The sequence below is a fragment of the Prunus persica genome, chromosome G6 (genome assembly GCF_000346465.2).
Source record: "Prunus persica cultivar Lovell chromosome G6, Prunus_persica_NCBIv2, whole genome shotgun sequence".
Classification (NCBI taxonomy): domain Eukaryota; kingdom Viridiplantae; phylum Streptophyta; class Magnoliopsida; order Rosales; family Rosaceae; genus Prunus; species Prunus persica.
The window spans coordinates 25,363,323-25,387,982 of NC_034014.1; the positions used below are offsets into that span (position 1 = coordinate 25,363,323).

The following is a 24,660-nucleotide window of genomic DNA, read 5'->3' on the forward strand; positions in this document are numbered from 1 at the left end:
AAAATAATAATAGTAATAATAATAATATAAACAGAAATATTAAACAATTAAAAAATTCAACCAGTTCAAAATAAAAAATAAAAATCGAACAATCACAACGTCTAGATCTAGAAGAGGATGAGAGTGAGCGAGAGAGAGAGAGATGGAATAGGGGTATCTGCGCTACCACCCTATTAATGAGTTTGAACCTTTCTTTGGGAGCTTGGGTTTGAAACCAACCGAGTATGTTCCTCTTCTTCCTCATAAATTGATTCTCTTGATTGATGACAATTTGCTGCTTCATAATTATGGTGGAGGAAAAGACAAAAGAGAAGAAAGTGAAGAAAAAAAAAAGGTGTCATGTGGGTTCGAACTTAAGACCGCTAATGTCACATCCCAGAATCGGCTCCTCCATAGCACGATATTGTCCGCTTTGGGCCCCCCTCTCTACCCTCACGGTTTTGTTTCACTCATCTTGGGATTGCTCTAGCCTCAACTCTCTTAACTTCAGAGTTCTCATAACTTCAGAGTTCCCAATGGTCACCCATCCTAGGATTGCTCTAGCCCCAACTCGCTTAACTTCGAAGTTCCCATGACTCCAAAGCTAGTAAGCTCCTAAAAGGCCTTGCGCTATATGGAGGTGGGCATGTACATATAAGGCACATCACCCCCTCTTTGTTGGTCAATGTGGGATGTTGCAACTAGTCTGCAAGTTAAGACCCTTTTTCACTGGGCTAGACTTCATTGATTTTTTTGAGTACGAGCGATATCTAAATTACTCTTAATCAATCTAATTTATGAAAATGGGGATTCAAAACTTGAGTGCAAAGGAGACGGAATCACTAACTTGACCAACTAACCTAACCCACATCTCCCTTATATAATACTAAGCAGTCCCGATCTCTTGGACCACAGGAGTCCAAGAGATCAGGACTGTAAAACTAAGATTCATTATTTGATTGTTTTTTTAATTTTAATTTTTTAAATATGAAAAAGTGTGAATTTACAATATTATCTTCATTTAATTAATAATTTCAATTCTTAATATTTACATAAACCAAGGGCATTTTTTGATATTTTGAATGTTTTACCATTTTCTGTATTTTTGCTTTATATATATATAGTTATGATCTCTTAGACTATAAGGGTCCAAGAGAATTTGTGGTCACTCACCGTTGGATATAAATTCAACGATTCACTCACTCTTGCACTCCTTTTAAGAAATTTTTTTGAACCATTAGATTAATATCCAACGATGAGTAATCACAATATCTTGGACTCCTGTGGTTCAAGAGATCGGAACTATATATATATATATATATATATGACAATAACTTGCTCATTTATATAAACAAGGATGTTCATTTGACATCAACAAAGTTGGGCTTGAATCGGCCACTCATAAAGGCCCAATACTTATATCTTAGGTGGGTTTAATCCAAACTAATTAGGCCCACTTATTTCTCATATGGATTCAACCTCAGTGGGCTGGCTAGCTCAGCCCCCACCACCTTGGTAATAATTTTCAGAATTTGTACTTCTTTTCTATACGCACCAAAACATTATAACATAATTTTCAAACCATCAGACCAAAAAAAAATAAAAAATAAAAAATCAATGCCTGCCTTCATTTTGTAGTTCAGTGCAGGATTGATGGCAAAAATGTCTATGCCTTGGCCATGCTTATAATTGAAGTGTGACATGTTAAAGTGCCAGAAATATGTATAATGTAATGAGCATGACGCTTTATAGGGAACGGATGATTTTTATTAATGGCACGTTTACTTATATAGAATGCGAGTAAAAAGAATGGACACGATTTTCATTCGAGGTCATTCCAGTGTTTACGAACACTTCAGTAATCAAAACAAGGGTGCTTGAATCTTAAATAGTACTTTAATAAGGGTAAGAAACTTGATGCTGAGTTTCAAAGCATGTTAACCAAACTGTCAAAAAATTTGATATATCACCATGCAGAAAAACCTGATGAAGGGTTCCAGTAGTTACACAGAATCAGAACTTAAAATGAATTTCCACTTATAGTTTAAGGAACAAATGTCTCTCAAACAAAGTTAAGTTGTATTCGACATATTTAGCTACTAAGGTCATCTTAAACCTATGAGGCCAAACTCAAAAAATCTTAATTTATTGCTCAGAATCTCCCCAAACTTAAGAAAATAAAGGGACTAAAATTTGAGAAAACTCAAATTTGGACCTTAATAGCAGTCCAAGTATTGCCTAGACCTATAAAAAAAATTCGTGGAGCCCACCTACTGTATCAGCAGCCCATGTGCAAGCTTTCCTTCGCTGGGGCCCGCCAACAGCCCATGTGGAAGATGCTGTTTTCGGCTTGTAGTGATTTTTTTTAAAAAAATATTCTAATATTAACTTAAATCAACGATATATATATATATATATTAAATCTAAACTATTTTAACAGTAAAAAAAAAAATTCAACGGTTAAAATTTAAATCCAAAGATCAAAATTATATTTTAACTTAATCTAAATCCGATCCAACATCAAAACTCACCCCAAACTCTATAAATACCCACTCATTTCTCAAATAATCTACCAAAAACATTATATTTGTAGAATTTTAATTTTTTAAGGTCAAATTATTCAAAAAATTAAATTATGAAGTTATTTAAAAAGATTAAATGAAAAAAAATTACCCATTGAAAAAAAATAGACTTAAACCATTCTTAAACAATTTAATAAAGTTACGGACTTAAAATTTGAGTTCGGAGAGTTGGGAGAAAAAACGATTTGAGTCAGGATAAAACCCAAATAATTATATTTTAAAGGAAAAAAATTTGAGTTTATCCCCTCATGGGTTGAAGAAGGCCTAACTCAAAGAAAAAGTACCAGTTTCTTTCTCTTCCAGATGCAAGAGGAGTTTGAAATCAAAATTTCTTTTGAGTTAATCTAGTTCTGCTAAGAAATTGATCTGCAAGCGAACCCAGTTGGGCTTGAATCAACACTAACTAAGAAGGCCCACTGGTTCCTGATATAGACCAGCACCAGCTAATCCCAACCACCTCAGTGGGCTGGCTGGCTCAGTCCCCACACCCTAATAATAATTTTTGGAATCTGTACTTCTTTTCTATTCGTAGCAAAATATCGTGCAAAATTCAAATCAATGCATGCTTTATTTTAGTAAGCTATAGAAGGACTTGTAGTTTAGTGCAAGGACTGACTGCAAAATGTCGATACCATGGCATTGGCCATGCTTTATAATTGAAAAACATGTGTAATGTAATGAGCATGACACCTCACAAGGAGCCGATGGGTTTTATTTATATTTACTTTTTTTATTGAAGTTGTGTTTTTTTAATCTTTGAAGACGACAAACGAACTTGAGACCTCTTCTATCAATTATAGAGACTTTACGTATACGCAAACTTCTTCGAAAGACATACAAAAATGTTTTCTCGTCATAACATTTCTTCGAATATTTTTGTTATAATCTATTTCTTATGAGTTATTTTGGTTTTCCATTTTAGTGCGAATCTTGTGTATTATTTTACCATCTAGAGCATTATAATGATAGCATTTTAAGGCCCTTTTTTTTTCAGCCAAGAAATTGATTAGATAGGATTATGAAAAAGAAAAAGAAAAAGAAAAGAAACTTTACAACAAGAGAAAAAAAGTGAGAGAAAGTGGAGCCAAATCCAAAAACTGGAGCCTACTTTAGAACACGCGACCCTCGCAGTGATGTACGTTAGCAGAGAGCTTCTGTGGGGCAATTGATATCATGTTCTTAACGTGGCTCTCTTTGAATTTTTGCACTTTTTTTCTCTCTCTCTTTTGCTTTTGTTCTTATCCATGAGACAGGTTTCATTGGCTTGGCTCATAAGCAGTGCCGTTTTCTGATTGTTCTCCTTCTCCTCGTATTATTTTTTATATATAATTACATGCACATGATGTTCTTGGTGTTGCAACCTCATCCACCCACATCTCTTATCACCAATTCCAATTTTCCATGTCTGTGTAGTAAGCTCACTCACATAGGGTTTAAGGTTTTCTGGCTTTCTGGCTATTGGGGTGAATTGTAAACTTATGTATAATTATATATTTGTACGTGTTCAGAATTTACTTTAATTATCTATATTAAAGAGAGCGAGTCACCAGAATTTATTCTTATTTTGAAAATAAATGTATTAGGGATTTTCTTGACCATAACCCAAAAATAAAAATTAAGGGAAATCAATAAAGTCTAGTACAGTGATAAATGATATTGACTCGTATATCAGTTATCTCATGTTCGAATACCTTGATAGTGTGTGTGTGAGAAACCCCCCAACCCGTGTAGTTTAAATTCTCGCTTATATTCAAAAAAGAAAACCAAAGAAAAGATGGTTGTTACAAAGTAAAATTGTATTTCTAGGAATGTCTTTACGTGCACATATGAAATTAGTTGGGACTTTTTTTCTTCCTGCTCCTACCATTTAAGCCACAGAAAAGGGAGTACTTTATGATTTCTTACAAACTCTGCCGAATTAGAAGACTTGAAATGTTTCAATTAAGTTGACTATTTGTAACATAGTGATTAGGTAGCCAATCTTTCTCGTAATTCCTGAACTCAATTATAAAATCCAGCAAAAGCGATTTGGAAATTAATATAATTATAAAGCGATAAATAACATGATGTTTTTGTGGCAGTCATTACCACACAAAACGAGTGAGATGTAGGGCATCTCTTAATTCTTTTAAATCAGGGGACAACAAATAATTTAAATTCCATACTTTATTATATTTGGGACGGATAACCTTCGCAATTTAGGTTGATTTTTCCTTTAATGCATTTCGTGTACATGCATTTTCCGGTCATTATGGCTGGATTCCATGAATCTCAAGTGTAAAAACTTAAATGGTTTCCTATATGGTAAATAATTAAGAACCATATATAAGACATAAAATATTTCAATGGCAAATGGTGTATATTACCTTCCAACTAAACCTCACAACTTAGATTTATATATATATTTTTTAAGTATAAGAAGAGAGGGGTTTCTCACACACACTACAACTGTGTCATTAAGATTCTAACCAAAGACCACTGCAAGTCAATGTCATTTTTCACTAGGTTAGACCTTATTGGCCTATAATTTTTTTGTAGTTTCCATTAAAAATGTTAGATTCTTTTTTTCTAAGAGGTCAAATATATAAGAACTATCATTAAACATATTGAATGAATTATGTACACCAAACACGCGTGATCACAATGAACTCAATATTCTTGTATAAATTTTGAGTGAATATGCAATTTTCTCACTTATGATTTTCTTTTACGAGAACACTAAGCACGCTTTCTCATATTCGATTTCGTAAACCTATTTTTCCGTCCTTATAATAATAAATTTCTAATTCCATCAGTGATCATCCTAAAAAAAAGAAAAGAAAAAAGGCATGTGATTATTAGATATGTCTAATAACACTAAATTCAAATAATTATTGAATGAATATGATGTAAAAATATGAACGCTGATGGTGGAGTTTATAGGACACACGTATACCGCGCGGCGACCCTCCTCGGTGGTACCCAACCCACGACTCCACCTACCATGTCCTTACCCATTTTTCGACACTTGAACTTGTGTCGTTTTTGGCCCTTATGACTTCTTTCTGGTGGCCCCTTTCCCATGCCCCATTATCAACTTTATCAATCAATCAACACCATTTAGTTACACATCAAACCATTGTGATTTGGCATTAGATTTTTTAGGCTCACTGTTCATCACCCTAATAATGTAGAGAGACTTCCATGCAATGGGGATGTCACTTTTCGTTATTACAGTTAATTGCTCAATGATATGCGAGATAACTTTTTTACATTTTATTATATTATTAGTTGAAAATAATAAAATAATACTATCACCGTTACAAGAATTTTTTTCGGCTAATGATGGTCTCAAAATTTCTCATACAATCACAAAAGATTGGATTAATTTTCTCTTTTTCTACTCAAAATTATAAAAGTTGTACCTTTTCTCACCGACTTTTACGTTAACGCTACTTGAGTTAGAACTCTCATATTTTGCGTATCGATATTTGAGCCACATTATTATAAATTATTGATTTTCATAGAGAAATGCTCTTTGTAACTTTTACCATACAATAAAATATGTTATTTGGCAAAAGGAGGTTGTTAATTGTCACATCGAAAATTTTATCATCCGGTGATCAAAAGTACAATTAATTTGTTATATTTCTAAATGGGATGAAAACATAATGATCCGATTTGAGTGCTAATAACAGTTCTTTCAAAATTGCGAATTAAAATCGTAGTTTTGAATACAGTTTCATCTCACTGGTTATATTATTATATAGTCGAATAATATAATATGTCGGTGAAAGAGATCTATCATAATGTTATAATATAAGATGCTAAATTATCTAACAAAATCTTGTGAATCCTGTATCCAAATAACTTCCAACTTCCAACTTCCAAAATACCAAACACGAGCTTTAGAAAAGTGGGGAATGAGAGAAGAAGACCCATCTCTGTTTTGGTCCGACAAGATAAAAAGATAAGGTCATAAAGGTCTGGCTATATCTTTGTAAACTGTATATTTCATTTGTCCAAAAGAGTACTAAGTGAAAAGTCAATAATGGGCTTGTGTAGGGTAGGGTTGTTATTATCCACTAGGGTTCTCGTGGCAGTAAAAGGTTGGGAGTTATTTTGGAGGGCCCACAAGGAAGGACTGCCTGTCCCACGTGGCGCAAATCTGTAACTCTCTCGGCAGGTCGTTGAAGGAAGAAAGAGAGAAAGAAAACCAAAAATAAAAATAGAAACAGAGAGAGATCGTAGGCTGAGACACCGAAGGAGAAAATCATACCAAATATAATAATTACATTAAAATTTATTTATTTAATTTAATAAAAATCGAAAATTTTCGAATTGGGCAGGAGTCCTTTTTGGCTTATAAATTGGGTGGGAGCGACGGTTTCGTTTTTACTCAATATCGCTTTGATCTTTCACGTGTCTCTCCCTTTCTCTCCGTTTTTTCTATTCGATTTGCTCTGTCTGTATCGCGCCTTCTGTTTTGTTTCTTAGCACAAACAAATTCTGTAGCGGTTTCCTATTTGCTAAGCTTCGCTTGACGGTGCTTCGGTTCATTATAATTATATATACACATACATATTCATAGCACTCTGCTGAGATATAAAACAGAGAAGCTCTCAAGGTTTATATAACGATACAGGGAGAGAAATGGAGGGGAGAAAGCAAGTTGGGTCGTCTTCTTCGTTTACTTCTGAGCTTTTCGGGTCCAAGGAGTCGTCATCCTCATCTGGGATTTTCGGGGCTATATTTGCGCCTTCCTCCAAGGAACTGGTATTGCGTTTTCCCCTGTTCAAGTTCTTTTCTTTTTATTGTTTTCTGAATCTCTTTTATCTTTTATCTGTTTTTTATTTATTTTTGTCTTCAATCATTTAATTGGGTTTTGATTGCTATCTTAGCATTTTACGGTATTGCTTTGGATTTTGAGGGTTCTTGACTGTTTTCTGTTTAATGGTATTGGAGTTCTAATGTTGTCTCTGTTTTTCTTAATTGAATATAGGTTAAAGCTGTCGCCTTTTGTTTGATTTTATATTGTTGGGTGCCTGTTTTTGCATTTCTGCTCGTAAAATCTTCCTGGGGTTTATCTATATATATATTTTTTATCCGAAATTGGGTGAAGGCCTTCAATCGTCATCTACAAGTTCATATTTGCTGAATTGGGAGATTTCTGTCTGATATTTAAAAAAAAAGAAGTGGATTTGCATCATCAAGACAAGATTTTTATTTATTTTTAGTGAGAGATTGCATTATCTCTTTTAACGAAGGGCTTTAGAATTATATAATGCTGGGATATGTTTGTTCTTTGGAAAATATTTTGTTTCATCTCCCCTCCGAGCTTTTAAACCATATTTTACAATAAACTCGCAAGTTCTTTTGCAAATTAAATTTAACAACTTTTGTTATTGGAATCTCTCTCTCTGGCTGACCTTTACTAGATTCTGTAAAGTGTATGTGAATATTTATTTATTTTATGTTGTACCAAGTTCTGAGAGAAAGTTGTCTTCGTGTTCGTGAAGGTGTTAGGGAGGGAATCTCTGCGTTCTGAAGTCACTGGGAAAAAGCTTACGGATGAACCATTGCACGTCAAACCTGGAGAGCCAGGTTTGTAAGGTTTTTCTATCGTGTATAACTGTTGGTTTTCTTATGGGCAAAGCTTGTATCTATTACAATCTTGTTTAGATTGCTTCTCGCTGCATGTCAGCCATGAAAGGTGGTGGTCCTTACTTCACTGATGTGGATCTTATGCACATTCCTCCTTAGATTTTTTTTTTCCCAAATAAAAGATGTATCTTTGGGTTGTCCTGTTTTTTTATCATATGATTCCTGGTTTGATTGGCCGGTTAAGAGATGAATTGTGTTGTGTGTTTGAAAATTGTCTGCTTCTGTTACTCTGATGTTGCTGCAGTTGGTGACTCTAATGGCAGCGAAGGTGAGAGTCAGAACATGCCAAATAAGGACATGAGTTCCTTCTATCAGGATCAGAGAGTACAGCAACCATGTCACCTCAGCTCTTCAATCTATTATGGTGGCCAAGATATTTATTCTTACCCCCAGAGTACCCAGAGCCCTGGATTTAACTCTGTGGTGAGAATTTTTGTTTGTTTTGCTTTTTGTTTTTTCCTCCTTAACAATTGTTGGTTTTACCATCTGACTCTGCGAATAAGATTCTTTAAAAATTTCCCCGGGAATAATGCAAACACTGTGTGAACTTTGGACATGAGATAGTCCCTCTCTCTCTCTCTCTCTCTCTCTCTCTCTCTCTCTCTCTCTCTCTCTTATCCTGGAAATTCCAGTAGATTATGGTTGATCTTAATTCCGGAGCCTGATAATTATATTTTATGATTATTTCAGTACAAGAAAGATGGGACTGAAGATGATTCTGGGAGTGCTTGTAGAGGAAACTGGTGGCAAGGTATGATATTTTCAACTTCTGTACAGGAGGTGCATGAACTGCCTTACTGGGACTCTGTATGTACTATTCTGACATTGTTTTTTCTTATGAATTTTTTCATCTGTAGGGTCTCTCTATTATTAAGGGCTCACTTGCCGAGGCATATACCCATCAAGGTATATTATTTCTAAGTTTCTGAAACATTACTAGGAATAGTAGATGCACTTCTTGTCGGTTTCATCTACTTTTTTCTTCTCTTTTTTACTTTCACCTCAATTTTATTTGGATGTGGTTTACTAATTAAGCATCTGTTTGTGTATATGCTTTGCAGATATATAGGAAATAGGGTACGTAGCAGCAGCAGATCGTTGCGTGCAGCTGGTTTGTTTTGCTCCAGTCCAGCCCAACAAGAGTCATATGAAACCATAGTTCTCTATATATGTGCATCTTATTTAGTATCAGTGTAAAGAATGATGAAGTGGTCTCCTTATGTAAAGGATGTTTGGTCTAGTGACTTGTCCTTTTATCTTCAACTACTGCTAATGTGGTTGAAGATTTGGATATGAGTAATTTAGCTGTGTTTAATATATAATATATGTATGTTTGAACTCGTAATTGCATGTTTTCTTTCCCTCTATTATTGGTTTTTCTGTTATGTTTTCCCATGGATGGATGGATGGTTTGTATTGTAAGTCTTTGGTCCATCAAATTCGTTACCTGAGACAGAATCTAATTGATGGCATGCATCAAAATCTGGAAGATAGTCATGGTGTTGTCACCTTTCAGAGACGTTGTATGTGGACTACAAAACGTGTGGTCCTAATTTACAGTGTCGGTACATAAAAATCTAATAAGAGAACGTTACCCTATCTTCACGTTCTCTCTTGCTGCACAAGTCTAAGCTGTCTTTATTCTTTTTTGGTTCACCCATTTTTTCTTCTCTCATCTTTCTTTTTCGGATTTTCCCTGTTGATGCCCTAGTTGAACACTGCTTCTTCGTATGTGCCCGTGATATGGTCAAACAAACACATGGATGTTTGGATTTATGCCTTTGGCCCTCAAAACAGTCAAAAAAGTTGTTCTTGTTTATGACACTGTCCTTCAGTTTCCTCCTTGCCTCAAAATTTTAGATTCCATTGTTAGTGCCACGTCCTAGAAACTAACAAATCTCTCTTCAAAGACAGTGTGGCCCATAAACCAGAATTATGTATCTTTATATCTATCAATCTGCTTTTGATTTTTGGGTCGAGGTTAATTATTCCCTATCCAAACATGACCTTACAGGTTAAAAGCAGTCCTTATCCCTTGTCTGGTAGGATATTTGCTTTCCATGGTCGTTAAGGAAGATTTCTGCTGCTGCTGCTGGTGTGGATGGATGGAGATTCTTCAGCCACGCTTTTACAAAGTAATTGGATCATCTGATTTTGATGTTTACAATGAATGTTTGTCTCCAATGGTCAAATCATTCATTTCAAATCATTCATTTCAAACCTTAGAACATACCACTTGTTGGGTCCCAGTAACCAGGGGCATAAAAATTCCTTGCCTTTTTAGCAAAATAATTATTGGGTTTCTGCGCAATTATTGATAACACACATGCACTTGTCACACTGAAATTTGCATAATTTTGTTTATAATTATTATCCAAGAAGGATACAATACATACATGCTACAATTATAAGCTACTAGCTTTTTATTGCCAAATCACAAGCAGTAATCTCCTATTTACCGACGCTAGTAGCCTTCACCTTCTCTTTATGTCCACTCATGGCAGTGTGTAAGCTGCAACATTAGCATTATTATTGCATTAGAACATTAGTAACAAAATAATATAAAATAAAATAAAAATACCTGGCCTCGTATGTGTAACGAGTCATTCTTCTTTACAGACAAATCACAGTTACTTACGTCCACATTTGTAGCCAACAGGGCGGTTGGCAAAGTTGCAGCGTTTGGGAATGGTAATGGCAACCTCAGCCTTGACACCAGAGTTCTTGGCAGTGTCAGAGAGCAGAACAGCACAGAGGCAGCTAGGGTTTTGGCCCAATCTCTTCACCTGCTGGCAGCAGCCACTGGAAACAGGAGCGTTTGCATCTTGTGCAGCACTTGCACAAGGAGCAAGCTTGATGGCCTCATCATCTGGGCTAGCTTTTCCACATGCGCTAGCCCCATCAACCCTTTCAAGGCAGCTAGTACATATAACTGCAACCAATCCCAGAATGCAAATGAATTTCATTGGAGCCTCCATTTTTGTTTTTTTGTGCCTCACAAGTTCACAATTCACAAGCTGGAAGTTTAGTCAAGTGTTCTCTAGCTCTCACAATGCCACAATGCAAAAATCTGATTATAGGATCAGCCTTTTTATACTTGAATCAGAGCAGAAAATGTGGGTTTTCCATTCATCCACTTACGCCTAATGGAAGTAGCACTAGAACCAAAACAACTTTTTTATGCAGCACTTTTAGCTACACAAATTGGTTTGTGCGTTATGTGTCTCACCTTAACTCCAGTATTCAATATAAATATAATTGATTTCTTGTCCTCACTCTCCTAGATGTGGCCATTACTGACAGTGAAGAAGCTCAGAGGCCTTGTTGTTAGACACCTCACCCCAATTCTCCAAAACTCCATTGCCGACCTTGGCAAGGCCTCTTCTTATCTGTGAGGACGTGTTACCAACTACCACACTAAGATTAATCTTCCAACATGAAATAACTTTTGAGCCACTTAACCAGATAACTCTCTTCTTTGAAATTACAAGAAGGCATAATTTCTGATAGAATTCAATTACAAAGTTGGCCTACCAGATAATATCACTTGCTCTAAGCTAAGAATTAGAGACAACCCACTATGCCAAATAGCCCAAAATGAGATGAGAAAATATATAGCTCTAAGTTCTTGCTTGCTTCTCTGCTGTTGTATACATCCCCATTAAAAAGAATTGGTTTGTTTCTGTGGACATGTACTAGGATTTCAGTATTGTGTGTTATTATAGTTATAACAACAACCTAAAAATTCAATGGTCCTCAGGCAAAGTCGTGGGTTCGAGTCCTAGTATCTGTGCAGTGTGCGTGACTTTAGTATAGCGCCCCTCTTAATAAGATAGGTTCTGAAAAAATTAAAAATTAATTAATTGTCCAGTTTATTTTGTATATTGTACTAGAATTTTCTTTTCTTGGTCTGAAATTGTACCAGAATTTTCATAATGGTTTTGTTCAGAATATTACAATCAACTTAATTAACGGGCAAAACCCCTTATGCCACAAAATAGAAGTGTTTTTCTAAAGGACTGATGTGGAAATTCACAACATCGTAGGCAAGGTATACTGAAATACGATTCTACGCCCTTGTTTATAAAGTAGCGTATTGCTTAACTTTTCAAATGTGGGCATTTGGTCTAGTGGTATGATTCTCGCTTAGGGTGCGAGAGGTCCCGAGTTCAATTCTCGGAATGCCCCTACTTTTTTCAACATTTTTTTGCATTTCTTTTGCCGTCTTTGGTTTGGTTGAGTTGAGAACACTGAACACCACAAAGTTTTTGTAGGATTTCGTGGGAATTATAGCCCATTATCCATGCAGTGTATGATCGCTCATCATGTTTGCTCAGAAATCCAAGTCACGGATATACATAATTCTATTTAAAACTGACTATCTTAGCTCATGCAAAATGCCCACCAAGTTTGAACACACAGTGCCAAACCAAACCCAAGTCATGAATATTCAGATTCAAGAAATTGCAAGAGAGAAGTCTGCTAATGTGCACACTTGAACATATTTTGCACTGAATTTTATCAATATCCACTGCATGAGAAGAAAATAATAAGAATTCATATATTCTATCCAAAATAGCGTAGGATTTTCTTAGTTCTCTCTTTACAATCACTCTTTGATCCATGCCAAACAGTGACGCGGGAACAAACTCGAAACTGTAATACAGGGAGCTGCACATTAAATTTGAACCGCTCAACTCATCACCACGGCAGACATCTTGTTCTAACGAGAGTCAACAGCCTTAATGAAGAATGAGCCTTCCCCACTCTCTGATGTCCTCCTATGTCTAAGAAAAAAAGCAAACACAAAGGAGCTAGTTCAAGCAGCTGAACACTCATGGGCAACAGGCCTTTGGATTCACTCTTGTGTGATTGAATCCCGCGATGCCGGGCTTGTTGATGCTTTTGTACACTGGTAAGAATCCATTCCCATTTGAGATCCCAGCGTCTCTTGCATTGTGTTCGATACAGAATCTGGTTTCTCGATTGGATCGCTGTAGTCCTTTCCTTTTGCATCGATACTCAGATAATCAGTCAAGACTTTTTTTACTCCCAATCCACGCTGAGGAATCTTGCCACTGGTGATGAATGGTGATCTGTCTCCCCTGAGAGGGCTAACTAGCTGTCCAGGTGAAAAGCTTGGTGTGGTGAAAGCTGTTTTGTATGGAGTGCTTGAGATGGGCACTGAGTATGGATTGGGAGTGCTCTTGTGTGAAATGATACTAACTTTGGAGATTGATGAGAACTGATCAGAATGGCGGGTCAGGTCATCTACATATAGCAGATCATCGATACGTGCCACAATGTTAAATGCCAGGCTCTCCAAAACCCGTGAGTAGCTCTCCAAGATGGATTTCCCAACATCCTAGACATATCAAATTCAACCAGTCAAGTACAAAGGAAAGAAGAAATTGAAGGCAAAAATGAGAATAAATTTTAGATTGGGATCAAGTTGGAACCTTATTGTACTGAATCTTGCTCATATCGAGGGCTGTCTGTGGAAGACCAGGGAAGCGTTGCCTCAAGCACATTAAGAGACTTTCTGCTCTTTCCGGAAGCAACTCCTTTTTCTCTGCATCAACCATCAGCTCCTTAACCATTTCCCATGATGACCTTGAACTAAATCTGGTTGCATTATTTGTGGGCTTTGAATTTGCTTTTTTGCGCCACAAATAGATTGAGGCCTCCACTCTGTTGGCAATCTCTATGGCTTGATGTTCAGAGGACAAATCAAGGCAATCAAGCAGACATTCAGGAGAGAATTGATCTGATGAAATGTATCGATAAATAAGATCCCCTAAGCTTGCTCTTCCATTCTGAAACCAAGTTAAAGCAAAAGTTTAGCACCGTGCCTTTGTAATTACAAATCACTGGAACCTAGAGGATGTTTCAAACCTTTGGAAGAGCTTCCAGATATGATTCCGGCACTTCCATATCTGCTAAAGTAATACTATTAATAGCCATGGCAGCTTTTAATATTTGGCTCGTGCAATCGCGTTTGTGCTGCAGTTGCCTTTTTGTGTTTTCATGGAGTCCACCAGGAGGAACTCGTGGCACAGGTAGCCACCACTTTTCCTCTTGACGCTGAAAGGCTCTTCGGAAAGAGGATGACCCATCAGCATCTGGGGCTAGAATCCCTTGGTCAACATACCAGAACTCTGTATTGACAAAACTATCTAATATTTCCTGCAAGGAATGGCTAAACTCAGAATGGAACTCATGAAACTGGATCTAAGTTGTAGAGAAGTGTCTGAGAAGCTTACAAGAAGCATGTTGTCCAGTTTACGAAGGGCAGGGAGATTAACATAAAGATCTGAGCGTGGTCTGCAAGTCATGACCTGCGTTGAAGCGTAAATGAGTAAGAACAATTTCAAGAAACTGATCATTTAGTACCTTCCTTAATCAACATTTTCATCGCCCTACACTGTAGTTTCTTATCACAAAGTATCACAACAGTTACATTAGTATAAAGGCTCCATGCCAATTTCAAGTTCACCATTTATAATGCAGCAAGATTAAAGATGGCATACGTTTCATCACTGCTATTTATACATTGGAATTGGTCACTTGACTCAGTATAATATAATTGCCGAAAGGGAGTGCATACTGAAAACTGAGAGATATATACTGTTCCTAAAATCTATTGGACTCAGAATTTACCTCCAATTTGCTTCCATCAGGAAAAGTCTGCCAAGAAGGTATCAACTCAACAATGTGATCACTCACACAAAGAAGCCATTCCATCTCTCTTCGCCACATCAGTTTCTTCTCTTGGGGTAGTGGTTCTAGTCTCCAAAGTTGCCCAAATAAGGTAGCTACAAGAGGGAACAGAGAATAAGAAAAATAACCAACACCACAAATGAATCCATAACAAAATTTCCGTTAAATAACAGAGCAAATCAACCAATCTAGGTTTGACCACATTGAGATAGTAGACTAAAATTGCATACCACAAAGATTAGTAATGGCATTTGATATAGCCAATGCTGTACAAACCCCGTTTCCACAACCTGACATATCTTCTCCAAGCAACAATTTTGAAAACCTTTCCTTCATCAACTCAGTCTCTACAATCCCATAAACCAAAATCATCAATTTTAATTAATAGGAAAAAGCATCAAATTGACATGTACCTCAAGTGTCTTAGCGTGAATGAAATAGAGATAATACCTGATATTGTTGACCCTTGTTTCTCTAAGTTCCTATCATCCAAATGGGTTCTCTCTGCTGCTTCACTACCGTTCTGACTGGTGCAATCTGATGCCTCGGCTTTCTGAATAGGCCAACCCAATGAGGGTGCCGAAGATGTCTCTTCATCAGAGCTACTGTGACTCTGTTCCTCATGGCCCGTCGTCTCAGATGTCAAAAATTCTGAACTTGAACTGCTATCACGACCCTTCTCCTCAATCAAATCCCCAAAGGTTCCAACTTGACCCAAACATTCACCAGAGTCTTCTCTTTTCCCTTCAATAATGCCTTCATTTCTCTCAACCAAACCCTCCATTGCAGCTTTTCCTTCTTCAATAAAGCCAGGCGATTCGCAAAATGCAGAGTTATTCACTACCATACCATTGTACTGAAGCCTTCCCAAGCAACAGGAATTAGATAATCGAGCTCTGCAATGCAAGTTTCGAAGAAACTTTGACGCCCAAAACCCAAAAATAGATAATGGGTTGTGGTTGTTGAAGCCTCTGAACCTCACAAATGGCAGACAAAGCTTGAGCTGTTGATTTTGTAGCTGCTGGGTTCTTTCTCTTTCCTCTTGGTGAGTGAAAGCTCTATCCATAAGGCCTCAACCATGTCTGATAGTGAAAGGCAGCTGCTAAAATATAGAAAACAAAATGGTGGATATTCTTGAAAGGAGCTTGCTTTATTTATATGAACATAAATGTGAAGCTAGTCATGATTAATGGAAGCTTGCTCAAACACATGAACAGCTAGAGAGAGACACACATTTGAAACTTGGAAGAGCGTAGTGTTGTTGGTCCTCCTGATATTTTTAATCAGACAGTAAACTGCACAGTGACTCTCTCTCTCTTTCTCTGTAGCATTGCTCTGCTTTGCTTAAACAAGGATTAAAAATGATAAGTGTCCATTAATAATTCTAACTTGGGTTTGAAAAATACAATAAACAATGGTTATGGGAATCGTGTAATCGACGGATCTCTCAATGATGTCTACCAATATATCCTTGATTATGTTTGTAATTTGTAGCTTATCAGGCAGGTCTGGTTTTGGTGTCAAGTGACCAGATTACCCTTCTTCCTCCTCCTACTAATCTTTCTTGAATCATGTTTGTGGTTGAGAATTTGCTTTAAAATTTTTGGGATCCAGTGCTCATCACAGGATGAAATGTCTCCACCTTTACCATTCTTCCGCTCCTCTTTGTCTGTCTGTCACACTATTAATAACTATTTACATAAAGTAAAACACAAGCATGGTATAGAATTTATATGCTCCATATCTTTGTTCCTGCGGACTTGTTTCACTTTCATATCATTCAGAAATTAAAAAAGAACAACAAAAAAGCAAGTACCAAAATGACTGAAATGGTTTGAATCTTAGCAAAATCAGTTTGATGATGCAGAAGATAATGAACGCAGAAGATAATGAACCCAAAAAGAGTGTTTCTCTGTGCATGGCAGGCCTGTTGGTCATTGAGAAGTAGTCTGGGGCATTCCAGTAAACAGTTGGCTGCTTTTTGAAGCAGCAGAGTTTCCAAGTTCATAGAAAAGCAATAAATAATTCAAATTAGAGCGTAAAAACACTTTGGAACCACAAAACAAAGTTATGGTGGAATGCCTCAATATTCTGAAATGAATTTCATATTGTTTATATAAACAGAGCACCTTGTTTTTAAAAGTTTATCATATCAGACTTGTTACAAGTTAAACAAAATGACATATTCTAATAAAGATTCCATTGTTGCTTCTTACATTGCTAATGAAGTGTCAAGTATACCTATAATAGGGCAAGAAAAGATTGATGAATTTGAAAGATTTGGCTGTTCACAAGCTTATAAGATTGAATAAAAATTTACATGTAATTGGAAAGAGGCATTAAAACACAATAAAATTTCAGTGTTTGTTTATGGCCTCAATAGGTGTAAAGGGGCATTTTGGAGATGAAAAATGAAAAAAATCCCATATGCAAATTTCATTCAAAACATACCCACTTGCCTTTTTCTTTTTCTATGCATGCTTTGCTTTGCTTAGCTAGGATTTTTAATTGCAGTAACTTTTATAATTAGGAATATATCTTAAGCATTTATGCATGGGACAGCAGAAAGCATTTTCTAGTAGTTAGAAAGAGTTAGAATTAGGATCCATAATGGAGTACTAAATCTTATTTAATGTATAATAATGGGGTATTCTCTAATCTCCTTTCTTTCTTTTTTTTGTGGTAACTTTCCGTGCAAGGCCTTATGTATCCCAATTTCTGTCTGATAAAATGATGATGGTGGTTGTTCCAACAGATATAAAATGTATGTTAAGAAAGGCTCCTCTCAACTGCGACATAGCACCTTGTTTGATGTTGACTGCTACTTTGAAAAAACGTAGAGGGAAAGACAAGCTTCAATTTCAAGCTGCTTCCGATAGACTGAAAGAAATTTTTAAAAATAAAGCAATGAGTCTATGTTGTTGCACTTTTTGCTTGTTTTAGATTGTTTGATTTATGAAGCTTGTGTTTCCATTAATTGTCATGGCTCCAGGAGCTGGCCAGCCCTTTTCTTTACACAAAAAAAAATATATGTAGAATGAGCCAGAGCTTTTTGATGGACCACATTTGTAATTATTGATGTTGCTTGCAAATGTTACATTAAAGATCATAGCTCTAAAAGTGTGATTTAAGTATAATAGAACCAAGTTATCTGTTTTGAAAATTGAAAAAATCAAAGTAAGGCATGGCAAGATTAGAAAGAGTATGCAATGAAATTGTGTTCAAGTGGTTAATTAAGAGCATTTATCTGTGCACTCAATGTCTTAGGTTTTTTCGACCAAGAAATGCCTCAGATTTTTTGATCAAAAAATGCCTTAGGTTCGATTTTCCCTCCTCCGATATCGCTTGTATCCTAGCAAACTATTGCAATGGCTTTGTGCCTTTTTGACGGCCAGCCTGCCTTGTGTAGAATGGAAATAAGCATAAGCCCACTTTCAAGTCTTAAGAGCACCTCCACCCCAAAAGGCAAGGGCAAGGCAAAAGCAAGGCAAGGGCTGCCACTATTCACGTGAATAGTGGCAGCCTTGCCTTTTTTTGTTCCACCCCAAAAGGCAAGGGCAAGGGCAAGAAAAAAAAATGATTATGCAACAAAATATAAACAAATTAGAAATGCAATATAAAAAAAATAAATATGAAAGAAAATATAAACAATTTACAAATGCAAGAAGAAAAAAAAATTACAATTTACAAATATTGGAAGGAGAAAAGTTTGTATGAGGATTTGGAGTGGAAAGTGAATAAAATTGTTATGTATTTATAGGGAAAACATCCATAATTTTTTGGTTTTTTTTTTAAAAAAAATTGAATTTTTTTGGATTTTTTTTTTTTCACTCACTGACGTCAACACCTTCAGGTTTGAGCCCAGGCAGATCTTGCTTGGATTGCATGTTGTGCCCTGGAGGGCCTTTTGGGCTGGCAAGGGGCCTTTTGCCCGGGTTGGTGGCATGCGCTGGACTTGCTCTAAAGACCTACGCACCAATAGGCAATACAATTTTGGAGCCCAATCCTATCTTTCTAGGTAATAGGTCTAAGCCCAATGCAGATTATTGAGGCCATTATTAAGAGCATATCCACCCCAAAGGACAAGGGCAAGGCAATGTTTGTCACTATTCATGTGAATAGTGGTAGCCTTGCATTTTTTGGTTCCACCCCAAAAGGTAAGGGTAAGGGCAATTACTATTCACTTTAATTTATTTTCTATTTTTTATACTTAAACCATTAGTTTTGATAAGCTTTTCGAATAAGATTTTCGATTGTCATGTGTCACTATTTATTATAAAATTCTCACATAAAAAATTCATATAAAATTTTCGAATTAAATTTTCGGATAAGATTTTCGGTTGTCACATGTCCATATTTATTATAAAATTCACATCTCACTCATCATACAATTGAAATACCTACTCAGTCATCATACAATTGAAATACTCCCGATCCTCGTAGTCCGACGCAATTGAGTACAAGGACAACTTAATCATTGGCGGAGACGGTTCCACCAGATCACGACGTGGGGGAGTATTATCCTTCGGATGACGTAATAGTGCCATTATTTCATACACGGAACGCACCACTGGAATCGACTACGGGCATTATTCACTTGAGGAGCCATGTGTAATTGTTTTCCTTTTTTGCCTTGAATAATCTATTTAAAAAATGAAATTGTAAATGCAAGGAATATAAATTTAAAAAAATGACATTAAATTGAATAAAATGGCAAAAAAAAAATTTTTACCTCGTCGCCAAGATTTTGACCTCTTCTAACGTTTGTCCAACCCTCCGGCTTTGATGGAAGATGTCATTTGTATTTTTGCACACATGGAATTTTGTAGTCGAAAATTTGGTGTCGAAAGTGAAAAATATTGGAATGAGATGAATTTGTATGAAGATTTGGTGTGGAAAGTGAATAATATTGGTAGGTGTTTATAGAAAAAATATCTAGAATTTTTTGATATTTTTTTTAGCCAAAAATTGGGCAATCATTGGATTAGATAAGATTTTTGGATCGGAGGCTTCAGGAGAAGCCACGTGGCTTGTAGCCGTTGGTTTCTGTGGGCTGGTGGGCTAGTGCTGATGTCACGCTGACATCAACGTCTGATTTTCAATTTTTTTTACTATTGGCTCGTGGAATACATGCTCCAACAATAAAAAAAATATTTAAACAACAGTCGCTGATGTCAGCGTGATGTCACGCTGATGTCAGCGTGATGTCACGCTGATGTCGGCAACTTTCGGACAACAGCCCAATTCATTTTTACCTGTGGGCTTGACTGCGCGCGCTGGAGGGTGGTTTTGTGGCCTGGGGCTGCCATTTGCCCATGGTTTGGGCTTGTGCTGGAGGTGCTCTAACTGCCAGGCCTTTGACCAAATCACATGGAAATTTTATAATTTACATAAGTTGGACTAATAGAATACCAACAGAAATGATAAAACCAATAAAAGCTAGCGAGTCAATGACTAATGGGGAAGGCTAAGAACTGTCAATTGCAGATGAGTTCATGTGGTTTGCTGTTATCGTTTTTCAATGTAGATAAAGTAAATAAATAAGACAAATGCTAACATAGTCCTTTGAAACAGGGAAAAGAGTAGCAAGTTTCAATGAACAAATTGTCAACAAAGCATTATCCAGATCTCTCCTTCACCAACTCACTATTATAATGATTATTGACTTTTGAACAGTGTGTAGAGGTGTCTTAATGCCCAAGTTAACACTGTGTTCTTGCTCCTATAAAACCCAGAAGGAAAAATCCAGTCATATAAACAAAAAGGGTTAGAGTAAAACTTGATTGATTAGTGATATAATGGGTGAGGAAGTTAAGCTGTTGAGGGTTTGGGGAAGCCCATTTAGTTCCAGAGTGGAAATAGCTCTGAGACTGAAAGGGGTGCAGTATGAGTTCTTTGAAGAGGACCTGCAAAACAAGAGTGCTTTGCTTCTCAAATCCAACCCAGTTCACAAGAAGATCCCTGTGCTCCTGCACAATAACAAACCAATAGCAGAGTCCCAAGTCGTTCTTGAATATATTGATGAGACTTGGAAGCAGGGTTTTTCCATTTTGCCTGAAAATCCTTATGAAAGAGCTCATGCACGCTTCTGGGCTAGGTTCATTGATGAAAAGGTAAAAGTGTTTCACTTCAGTCTTTGTGTATGCGATTTAACATGATTTGTGAGTGTACATGTCAATACAATTTGTTAGTAGAAATTTAGCTTAAAATAAACCTAGATTTGAATCAATCAAACACCACAACCTAATCACTAATATAAGTTTTCTATTTGTTCTGTTTGTCTTTAGTGCTTGTCTGCAATATGGAAAGCTTGCTGGGGGAGTGAAGAACATGAGAAGGCTGTGGAAGAAGCATGTGAGCTTCTGAAACTACTTGAACAGGAGCTCAAGGGTAACAAGTTCTTTGGGGGAGAGAAAGTTGGCCTTGTGGATATTGTTGGAAACTTCATAGCCTACTGGCTGAGAGCCATTCAAGAAGTTGTGGGGGTGGAGATTTTGACCAAAGAGAAGCTTCCCAAGCTATACGATTGGAGTGATGAGTTTGTCAATGTTCTTCAGGAAAGTTTGCCTCCAAGAGATAAACTAGTTGCTTTCTTCCGAGGCCGCTTTGAGAGCACCACTACTACTTCCAACTAAATGGTTCATGGTAGCCATGGATTGCTTATTGCAAGCATTTCATGCCTCATGAAAATTTACCAGGATAAATCTACATTAATGTAGTAAGTCGGGTTCATGTTTCATATTTATGTATTTCCATCTTTGTTGTGATCTCATTCAAATAAAGAGTTACTGAATTATCAATTGATGTGACAATTTATTTGTTACGAATAAATAAAGTTGACAAAAAAACAAGTGAAACACTGCTACATCAGTTGATAAAGTAAAAGTTTGTGCGTCTAGTATTACTCATTCTAAATTAATACATTATATAAGTTTGATACGCATTCTAAAATTTATAGTAAGCACGTAACATGCTGAGAAATTTATGATTTATGATGAGAAAACTAGTAGACCGTAATATAAAGAGTATTACACATTCTTTGCAGACCGCCAAATCGAAAGTAGATAGTTATAGTGCTGAAACATCATCGATGAAGCTTGAAATCAAGGACTTCAGTCAAAAATTAGAAGCTGCAAATGCAAAGGCCCGCTCATTTGAGAGAGAGAGAGAGAGAGAGAGAGAGAGAGAGAAAAAAGATATTGGAGCAGGAGAAGATGTATCTGGGGCAGAAGTACGAATCTGAAATAAAAAGACTTGATAAAGTCCAAGGAAGGTGTAAAATATATTTTAAATAGAATAAAAACACTCTTTAAAATATAATATTTTAAATGTAAAGCCGGGCGGCTACACTTCATAAATAGAAATTTAAGAGTAAAGCCGTGCGGCTGTACTCCATAAATAGAAATTTTAAGGTGAAGCCGTGCGGCTCTACTCCATAAATAGATATTTTAAAAGTATAGCCGCACGGCTATACGTCATAAATAGAGATTTTAAAAGCTGATCGTAATACTTATGACTCACTTTTATCTGACAGGAAACATACAGCAACACAGATATTTTCCTTAGCTCTTCTCTTATTTTGCATGTTTATTTACTTTCTTCTAGGCACATAGAGCACTGCTACTCTTGAATTATGTTATCTATGTATGTTGGACTTGGATACGAGCCTCCATTCGAGCTCTATTTCCAGATAGAGAATATGCCAATGTTCTTCAGGACATCTTGCCTCCATGAGATAAACTAGTTGCTTTCTTCCGAGGTCGCTTTGAAAGCACCAAGTAGATGGTTCATGATCGCCATAGATTGCTTATTTGCAAGCATTTCATGGCTCACCAAAAATTACAAGAATAAATCTACATTAATGTAATAAGTCGGGTTCTTGTTTGATATTTATATATGTATTGTCATCTTTGTTCTCATGTCGTTGAAATAAAGAGTTACTCAATTATCAACTTATGTCGAAATTTCTTATTTGTTAATAAATAAATAAAGTTCAAGGAGGGTCAAGACATAAAACAAGTGAAACATTCTAATATCAGTTGGTAACCAAAAGTTAGTGTGTCGTCTGGTAATACTCACTCTAAATTAATGCATGTTATTAAATTTGATCAATACACATAAAAAAAAAAATCTGAAATTTCTAATAAACACATCGCATGAAGAGAAATTTACGATTTAAATCACACCAACAATTTATGATAAAACTAACAAGGCTTAGCAGAATAGCAGACAAGTTACAGAGGACTTCATGTGCTTACTTCTTATCGTTTTTCATAATTGAAAATAAGTAAGTACACAAATATTAATTAACTTAGTCTTTTAAAATTAATAAACCAAAGAGTGTCGGGTTTCGATGAGCAAAATGTGATGCAGAATCTTTTCATCACCAAACTCATTGTAGAATTTCTACCTCATAAAACCCACAAAGCAAAGACTAAAACTTGAACCGAAAACACCATGGCAGAAGCAGAGGAAGTGAAGCACTTTGGGGTTAGGGGAAGCCCATTAAGTCTCAGAGTGGATATAGCTCTGAGACTGAAAGGTGTGAAATCCAAATTCTGCGAAGAGGACCTGCAGAACAAGAGCCCTTTGCTCATCAAATACAATCCAGTTCACAAGAAGGTCCCTGTGCTTGTACACAATGAGAAACCAATAGCAGAGTCCCTTGTTATTCTTGAATACATTGATGAGACTTGGAAGCATCAGGGCCTTCCAATATTGCCTCAAGACCCTTACCAAAGAGCCAATGCACGCTTCTGGGCTAGCTTCATTGATGAGAAGGTATAAATATATTGTTTCACTTCAATCATTAATGCCATCTATCTAACATCGAGAATATATATAGCTGTTAGATCGACTGGTTCACCTTTCTCTGTTAGGATATAGATCAATATCATGTTGATGAACCCTTAAGCATATTTAAAAAGTTGATACTTAAATTAACTCTTGCGTTTAGGGTGTGGTCTAAATTAACAATATGAGATGAGTGTGACAAGAAAAGATAGAGCCCCTATTTTCTTACCTGTGTGTCAGCTTATTTATGCCTGATTCTCAATGTGTTTTGTTTGACTATACTCTTTTTAGTGCTCACCTGCAATATGCAAAGCTTACTGGGAAATTGAGGGCCATGAGAAGGCTATGGAAGAAGCTTGTGAGCTTCTGCAATCTCTTGAAAATGAGCTCAAGGATAACAAGTTCTTTGGGGGAGAGACAATTGGATTTGTAGATATGGCTGCTAGCTTCATAGGCTACTGGCTTAGACCAATTCAAGAAGCTGTGGGGGTGGAGGTGTTGACCAAAGAGAAGTGTCCCAAGCTATATGATTGGTGTGATGAGTTTGTGAGCCACAGTGTTGTTAAGGAAGTTCTGCCTCCTAATAAAGAAACATTAATTGCCTTCTTCCTTGGTCGCTGTGAAAGCACCAAACTACTTGCAAAGTAAATGGCTCGTGAATGAATGTAAGATTACATATTTATTAGTGCCTCTTTGTTATGAAATGTACATGAAACAAAAGTATGGTAAGAGTATTTATTTATATGCGCTCGAGGTTCTAGGCTTAATTTCTCATTTTTTAATATCGCTTGTATATTATATGTCAGCAAAGCTGCTCTCTGTTCTATTATGACCTAGTTGCACTTGTTATCTTATTAAAATCGACCAAGCATAAGAAAACACTTGTGGGTGTGGACGGATGACCTAGTTGCTTTTATTTGGATATTTTGGAGCTCAATAAAGA

The 24,660-nt window shown here is 36.4% G+C and overlaps 5 protein-coding genes and 1 non-coding gene across 6 annotated transcripts; 4 read left to right on the top strand and 2 right to left on the bottom strand.

The window, feature by feature from the left end:
* On the top strand, positions 6,766 to 9,589 carry LOC18774292. The gene is made up of 6 exons (XM_007205959.2): positions 6,766 to 7,316; positions 8,060 to 8,144; positions 8,449 to 8,627; positions 8,895 to 8,955; positions 9,062 to 9,110; positions 9,266 to 9,589. The coding sequence occupies exons 1-5, from the start codon at positions 7,194 to 7,196 to the stop codon at positions 9,076 to 9,078; spliced, it is 465 nt and encodes a 154-aa protein (XP_007206021.1). The 5' UTR covers positions 6,766 to 7,193; the 3' UTR covers positions 9,079 to 9,110; positions 9,266 to 9,589.
* On the bottom strand, positions 10,537 to 11,409 carry LOC18772949 (non-specific lipid-transfer protein Cw18). Its single transcript, XM_007206094.2, has 2 exons — positions 10,843 to 11,409; positions 10,537 to 10,716 (listed from the first exon to the last, which is right to left on the bottom strand). Exons 1-2 carry the CDS (start codon positions 11,180 to 11,182, stop codon positions 10,700 to 10,702), a joined length of 357 nt encoding a protein of 118 aa, XP_007206156.1. The 5' UTR covers positions 11,183 to 11,409; the 3' UTR covers positions 10,537 to 10,699.
* Positions 12,321 to 12,392, top strand: TRNAP-AGG. The gene has a single exon. It is a non-coding gene; the product is annotated as a tRNA-Pro (tRNA).
* Positions 12,683 to 16,178, bottom strand: LOC18773075 (rop guanine nucleotide exchange factor 7). Its single transcript, XM_020567287.1, has 7 exons — positions 15,375 to 16,178; positions 15,155 to 15,271; positions 14,865 to 15,019; positions 14,468 to 14,542; positions 14,100 to 14,390; positions 13,664 to 14,020; positions 12,683 to 13,569 (listed from the first exon to the last, which is right to left on the bottom strand). The coding sequence occupies exons 1-7, from the start codon at positions 15,988 to 15,990 to the stop codon at positions 13,063 to 13,065; spliced, it is 2,118 nt and encodes a 705-aa protein (XP_020422876.1). The 5' UTR covers positions 15,991 to 16,178; the 3' UTR covers positions 12,683 to 13,062.
* Positions 20,671 to 21,809, top strand: LOC18771969 (glutathione S-transferase U8). The gene is made up of 2 exons (XM_007208120.2): positions 20,671 to 21,037; positions 21,212 to 21,809. The coding sequence occupies exons 1-2, from the start codon at positions 20,723 to 20,725 to the stop codon at positions 21,557 to 21,559; spliced, it is 663 nt and encodes a 220-aa protein (XP_007208182.2). The 5' UTR covers positions 20,671 to 20,722; the 3' UTR covers positions 21,560 to 21,809.
* On the top strand, positions 23,110 to 24,546 carry LOC18775064 (probable glutathione S-transferase). The gene is made up of 2 exons (XM_007207128.2): positions 23,110 to 23,705; positions 24,009 to 24,546. Exons 1-2 carry the CDS (start codon positions 23,382 to 23,384, stop codon positions 24,363 to 24,365), a joined length of 681 nt encoding a protein of 226 aa, XP_007207190.1. The 5' UTR covers positions 23,110 to 23,381; the 3' UTR covers positions 24,366 to 24,546.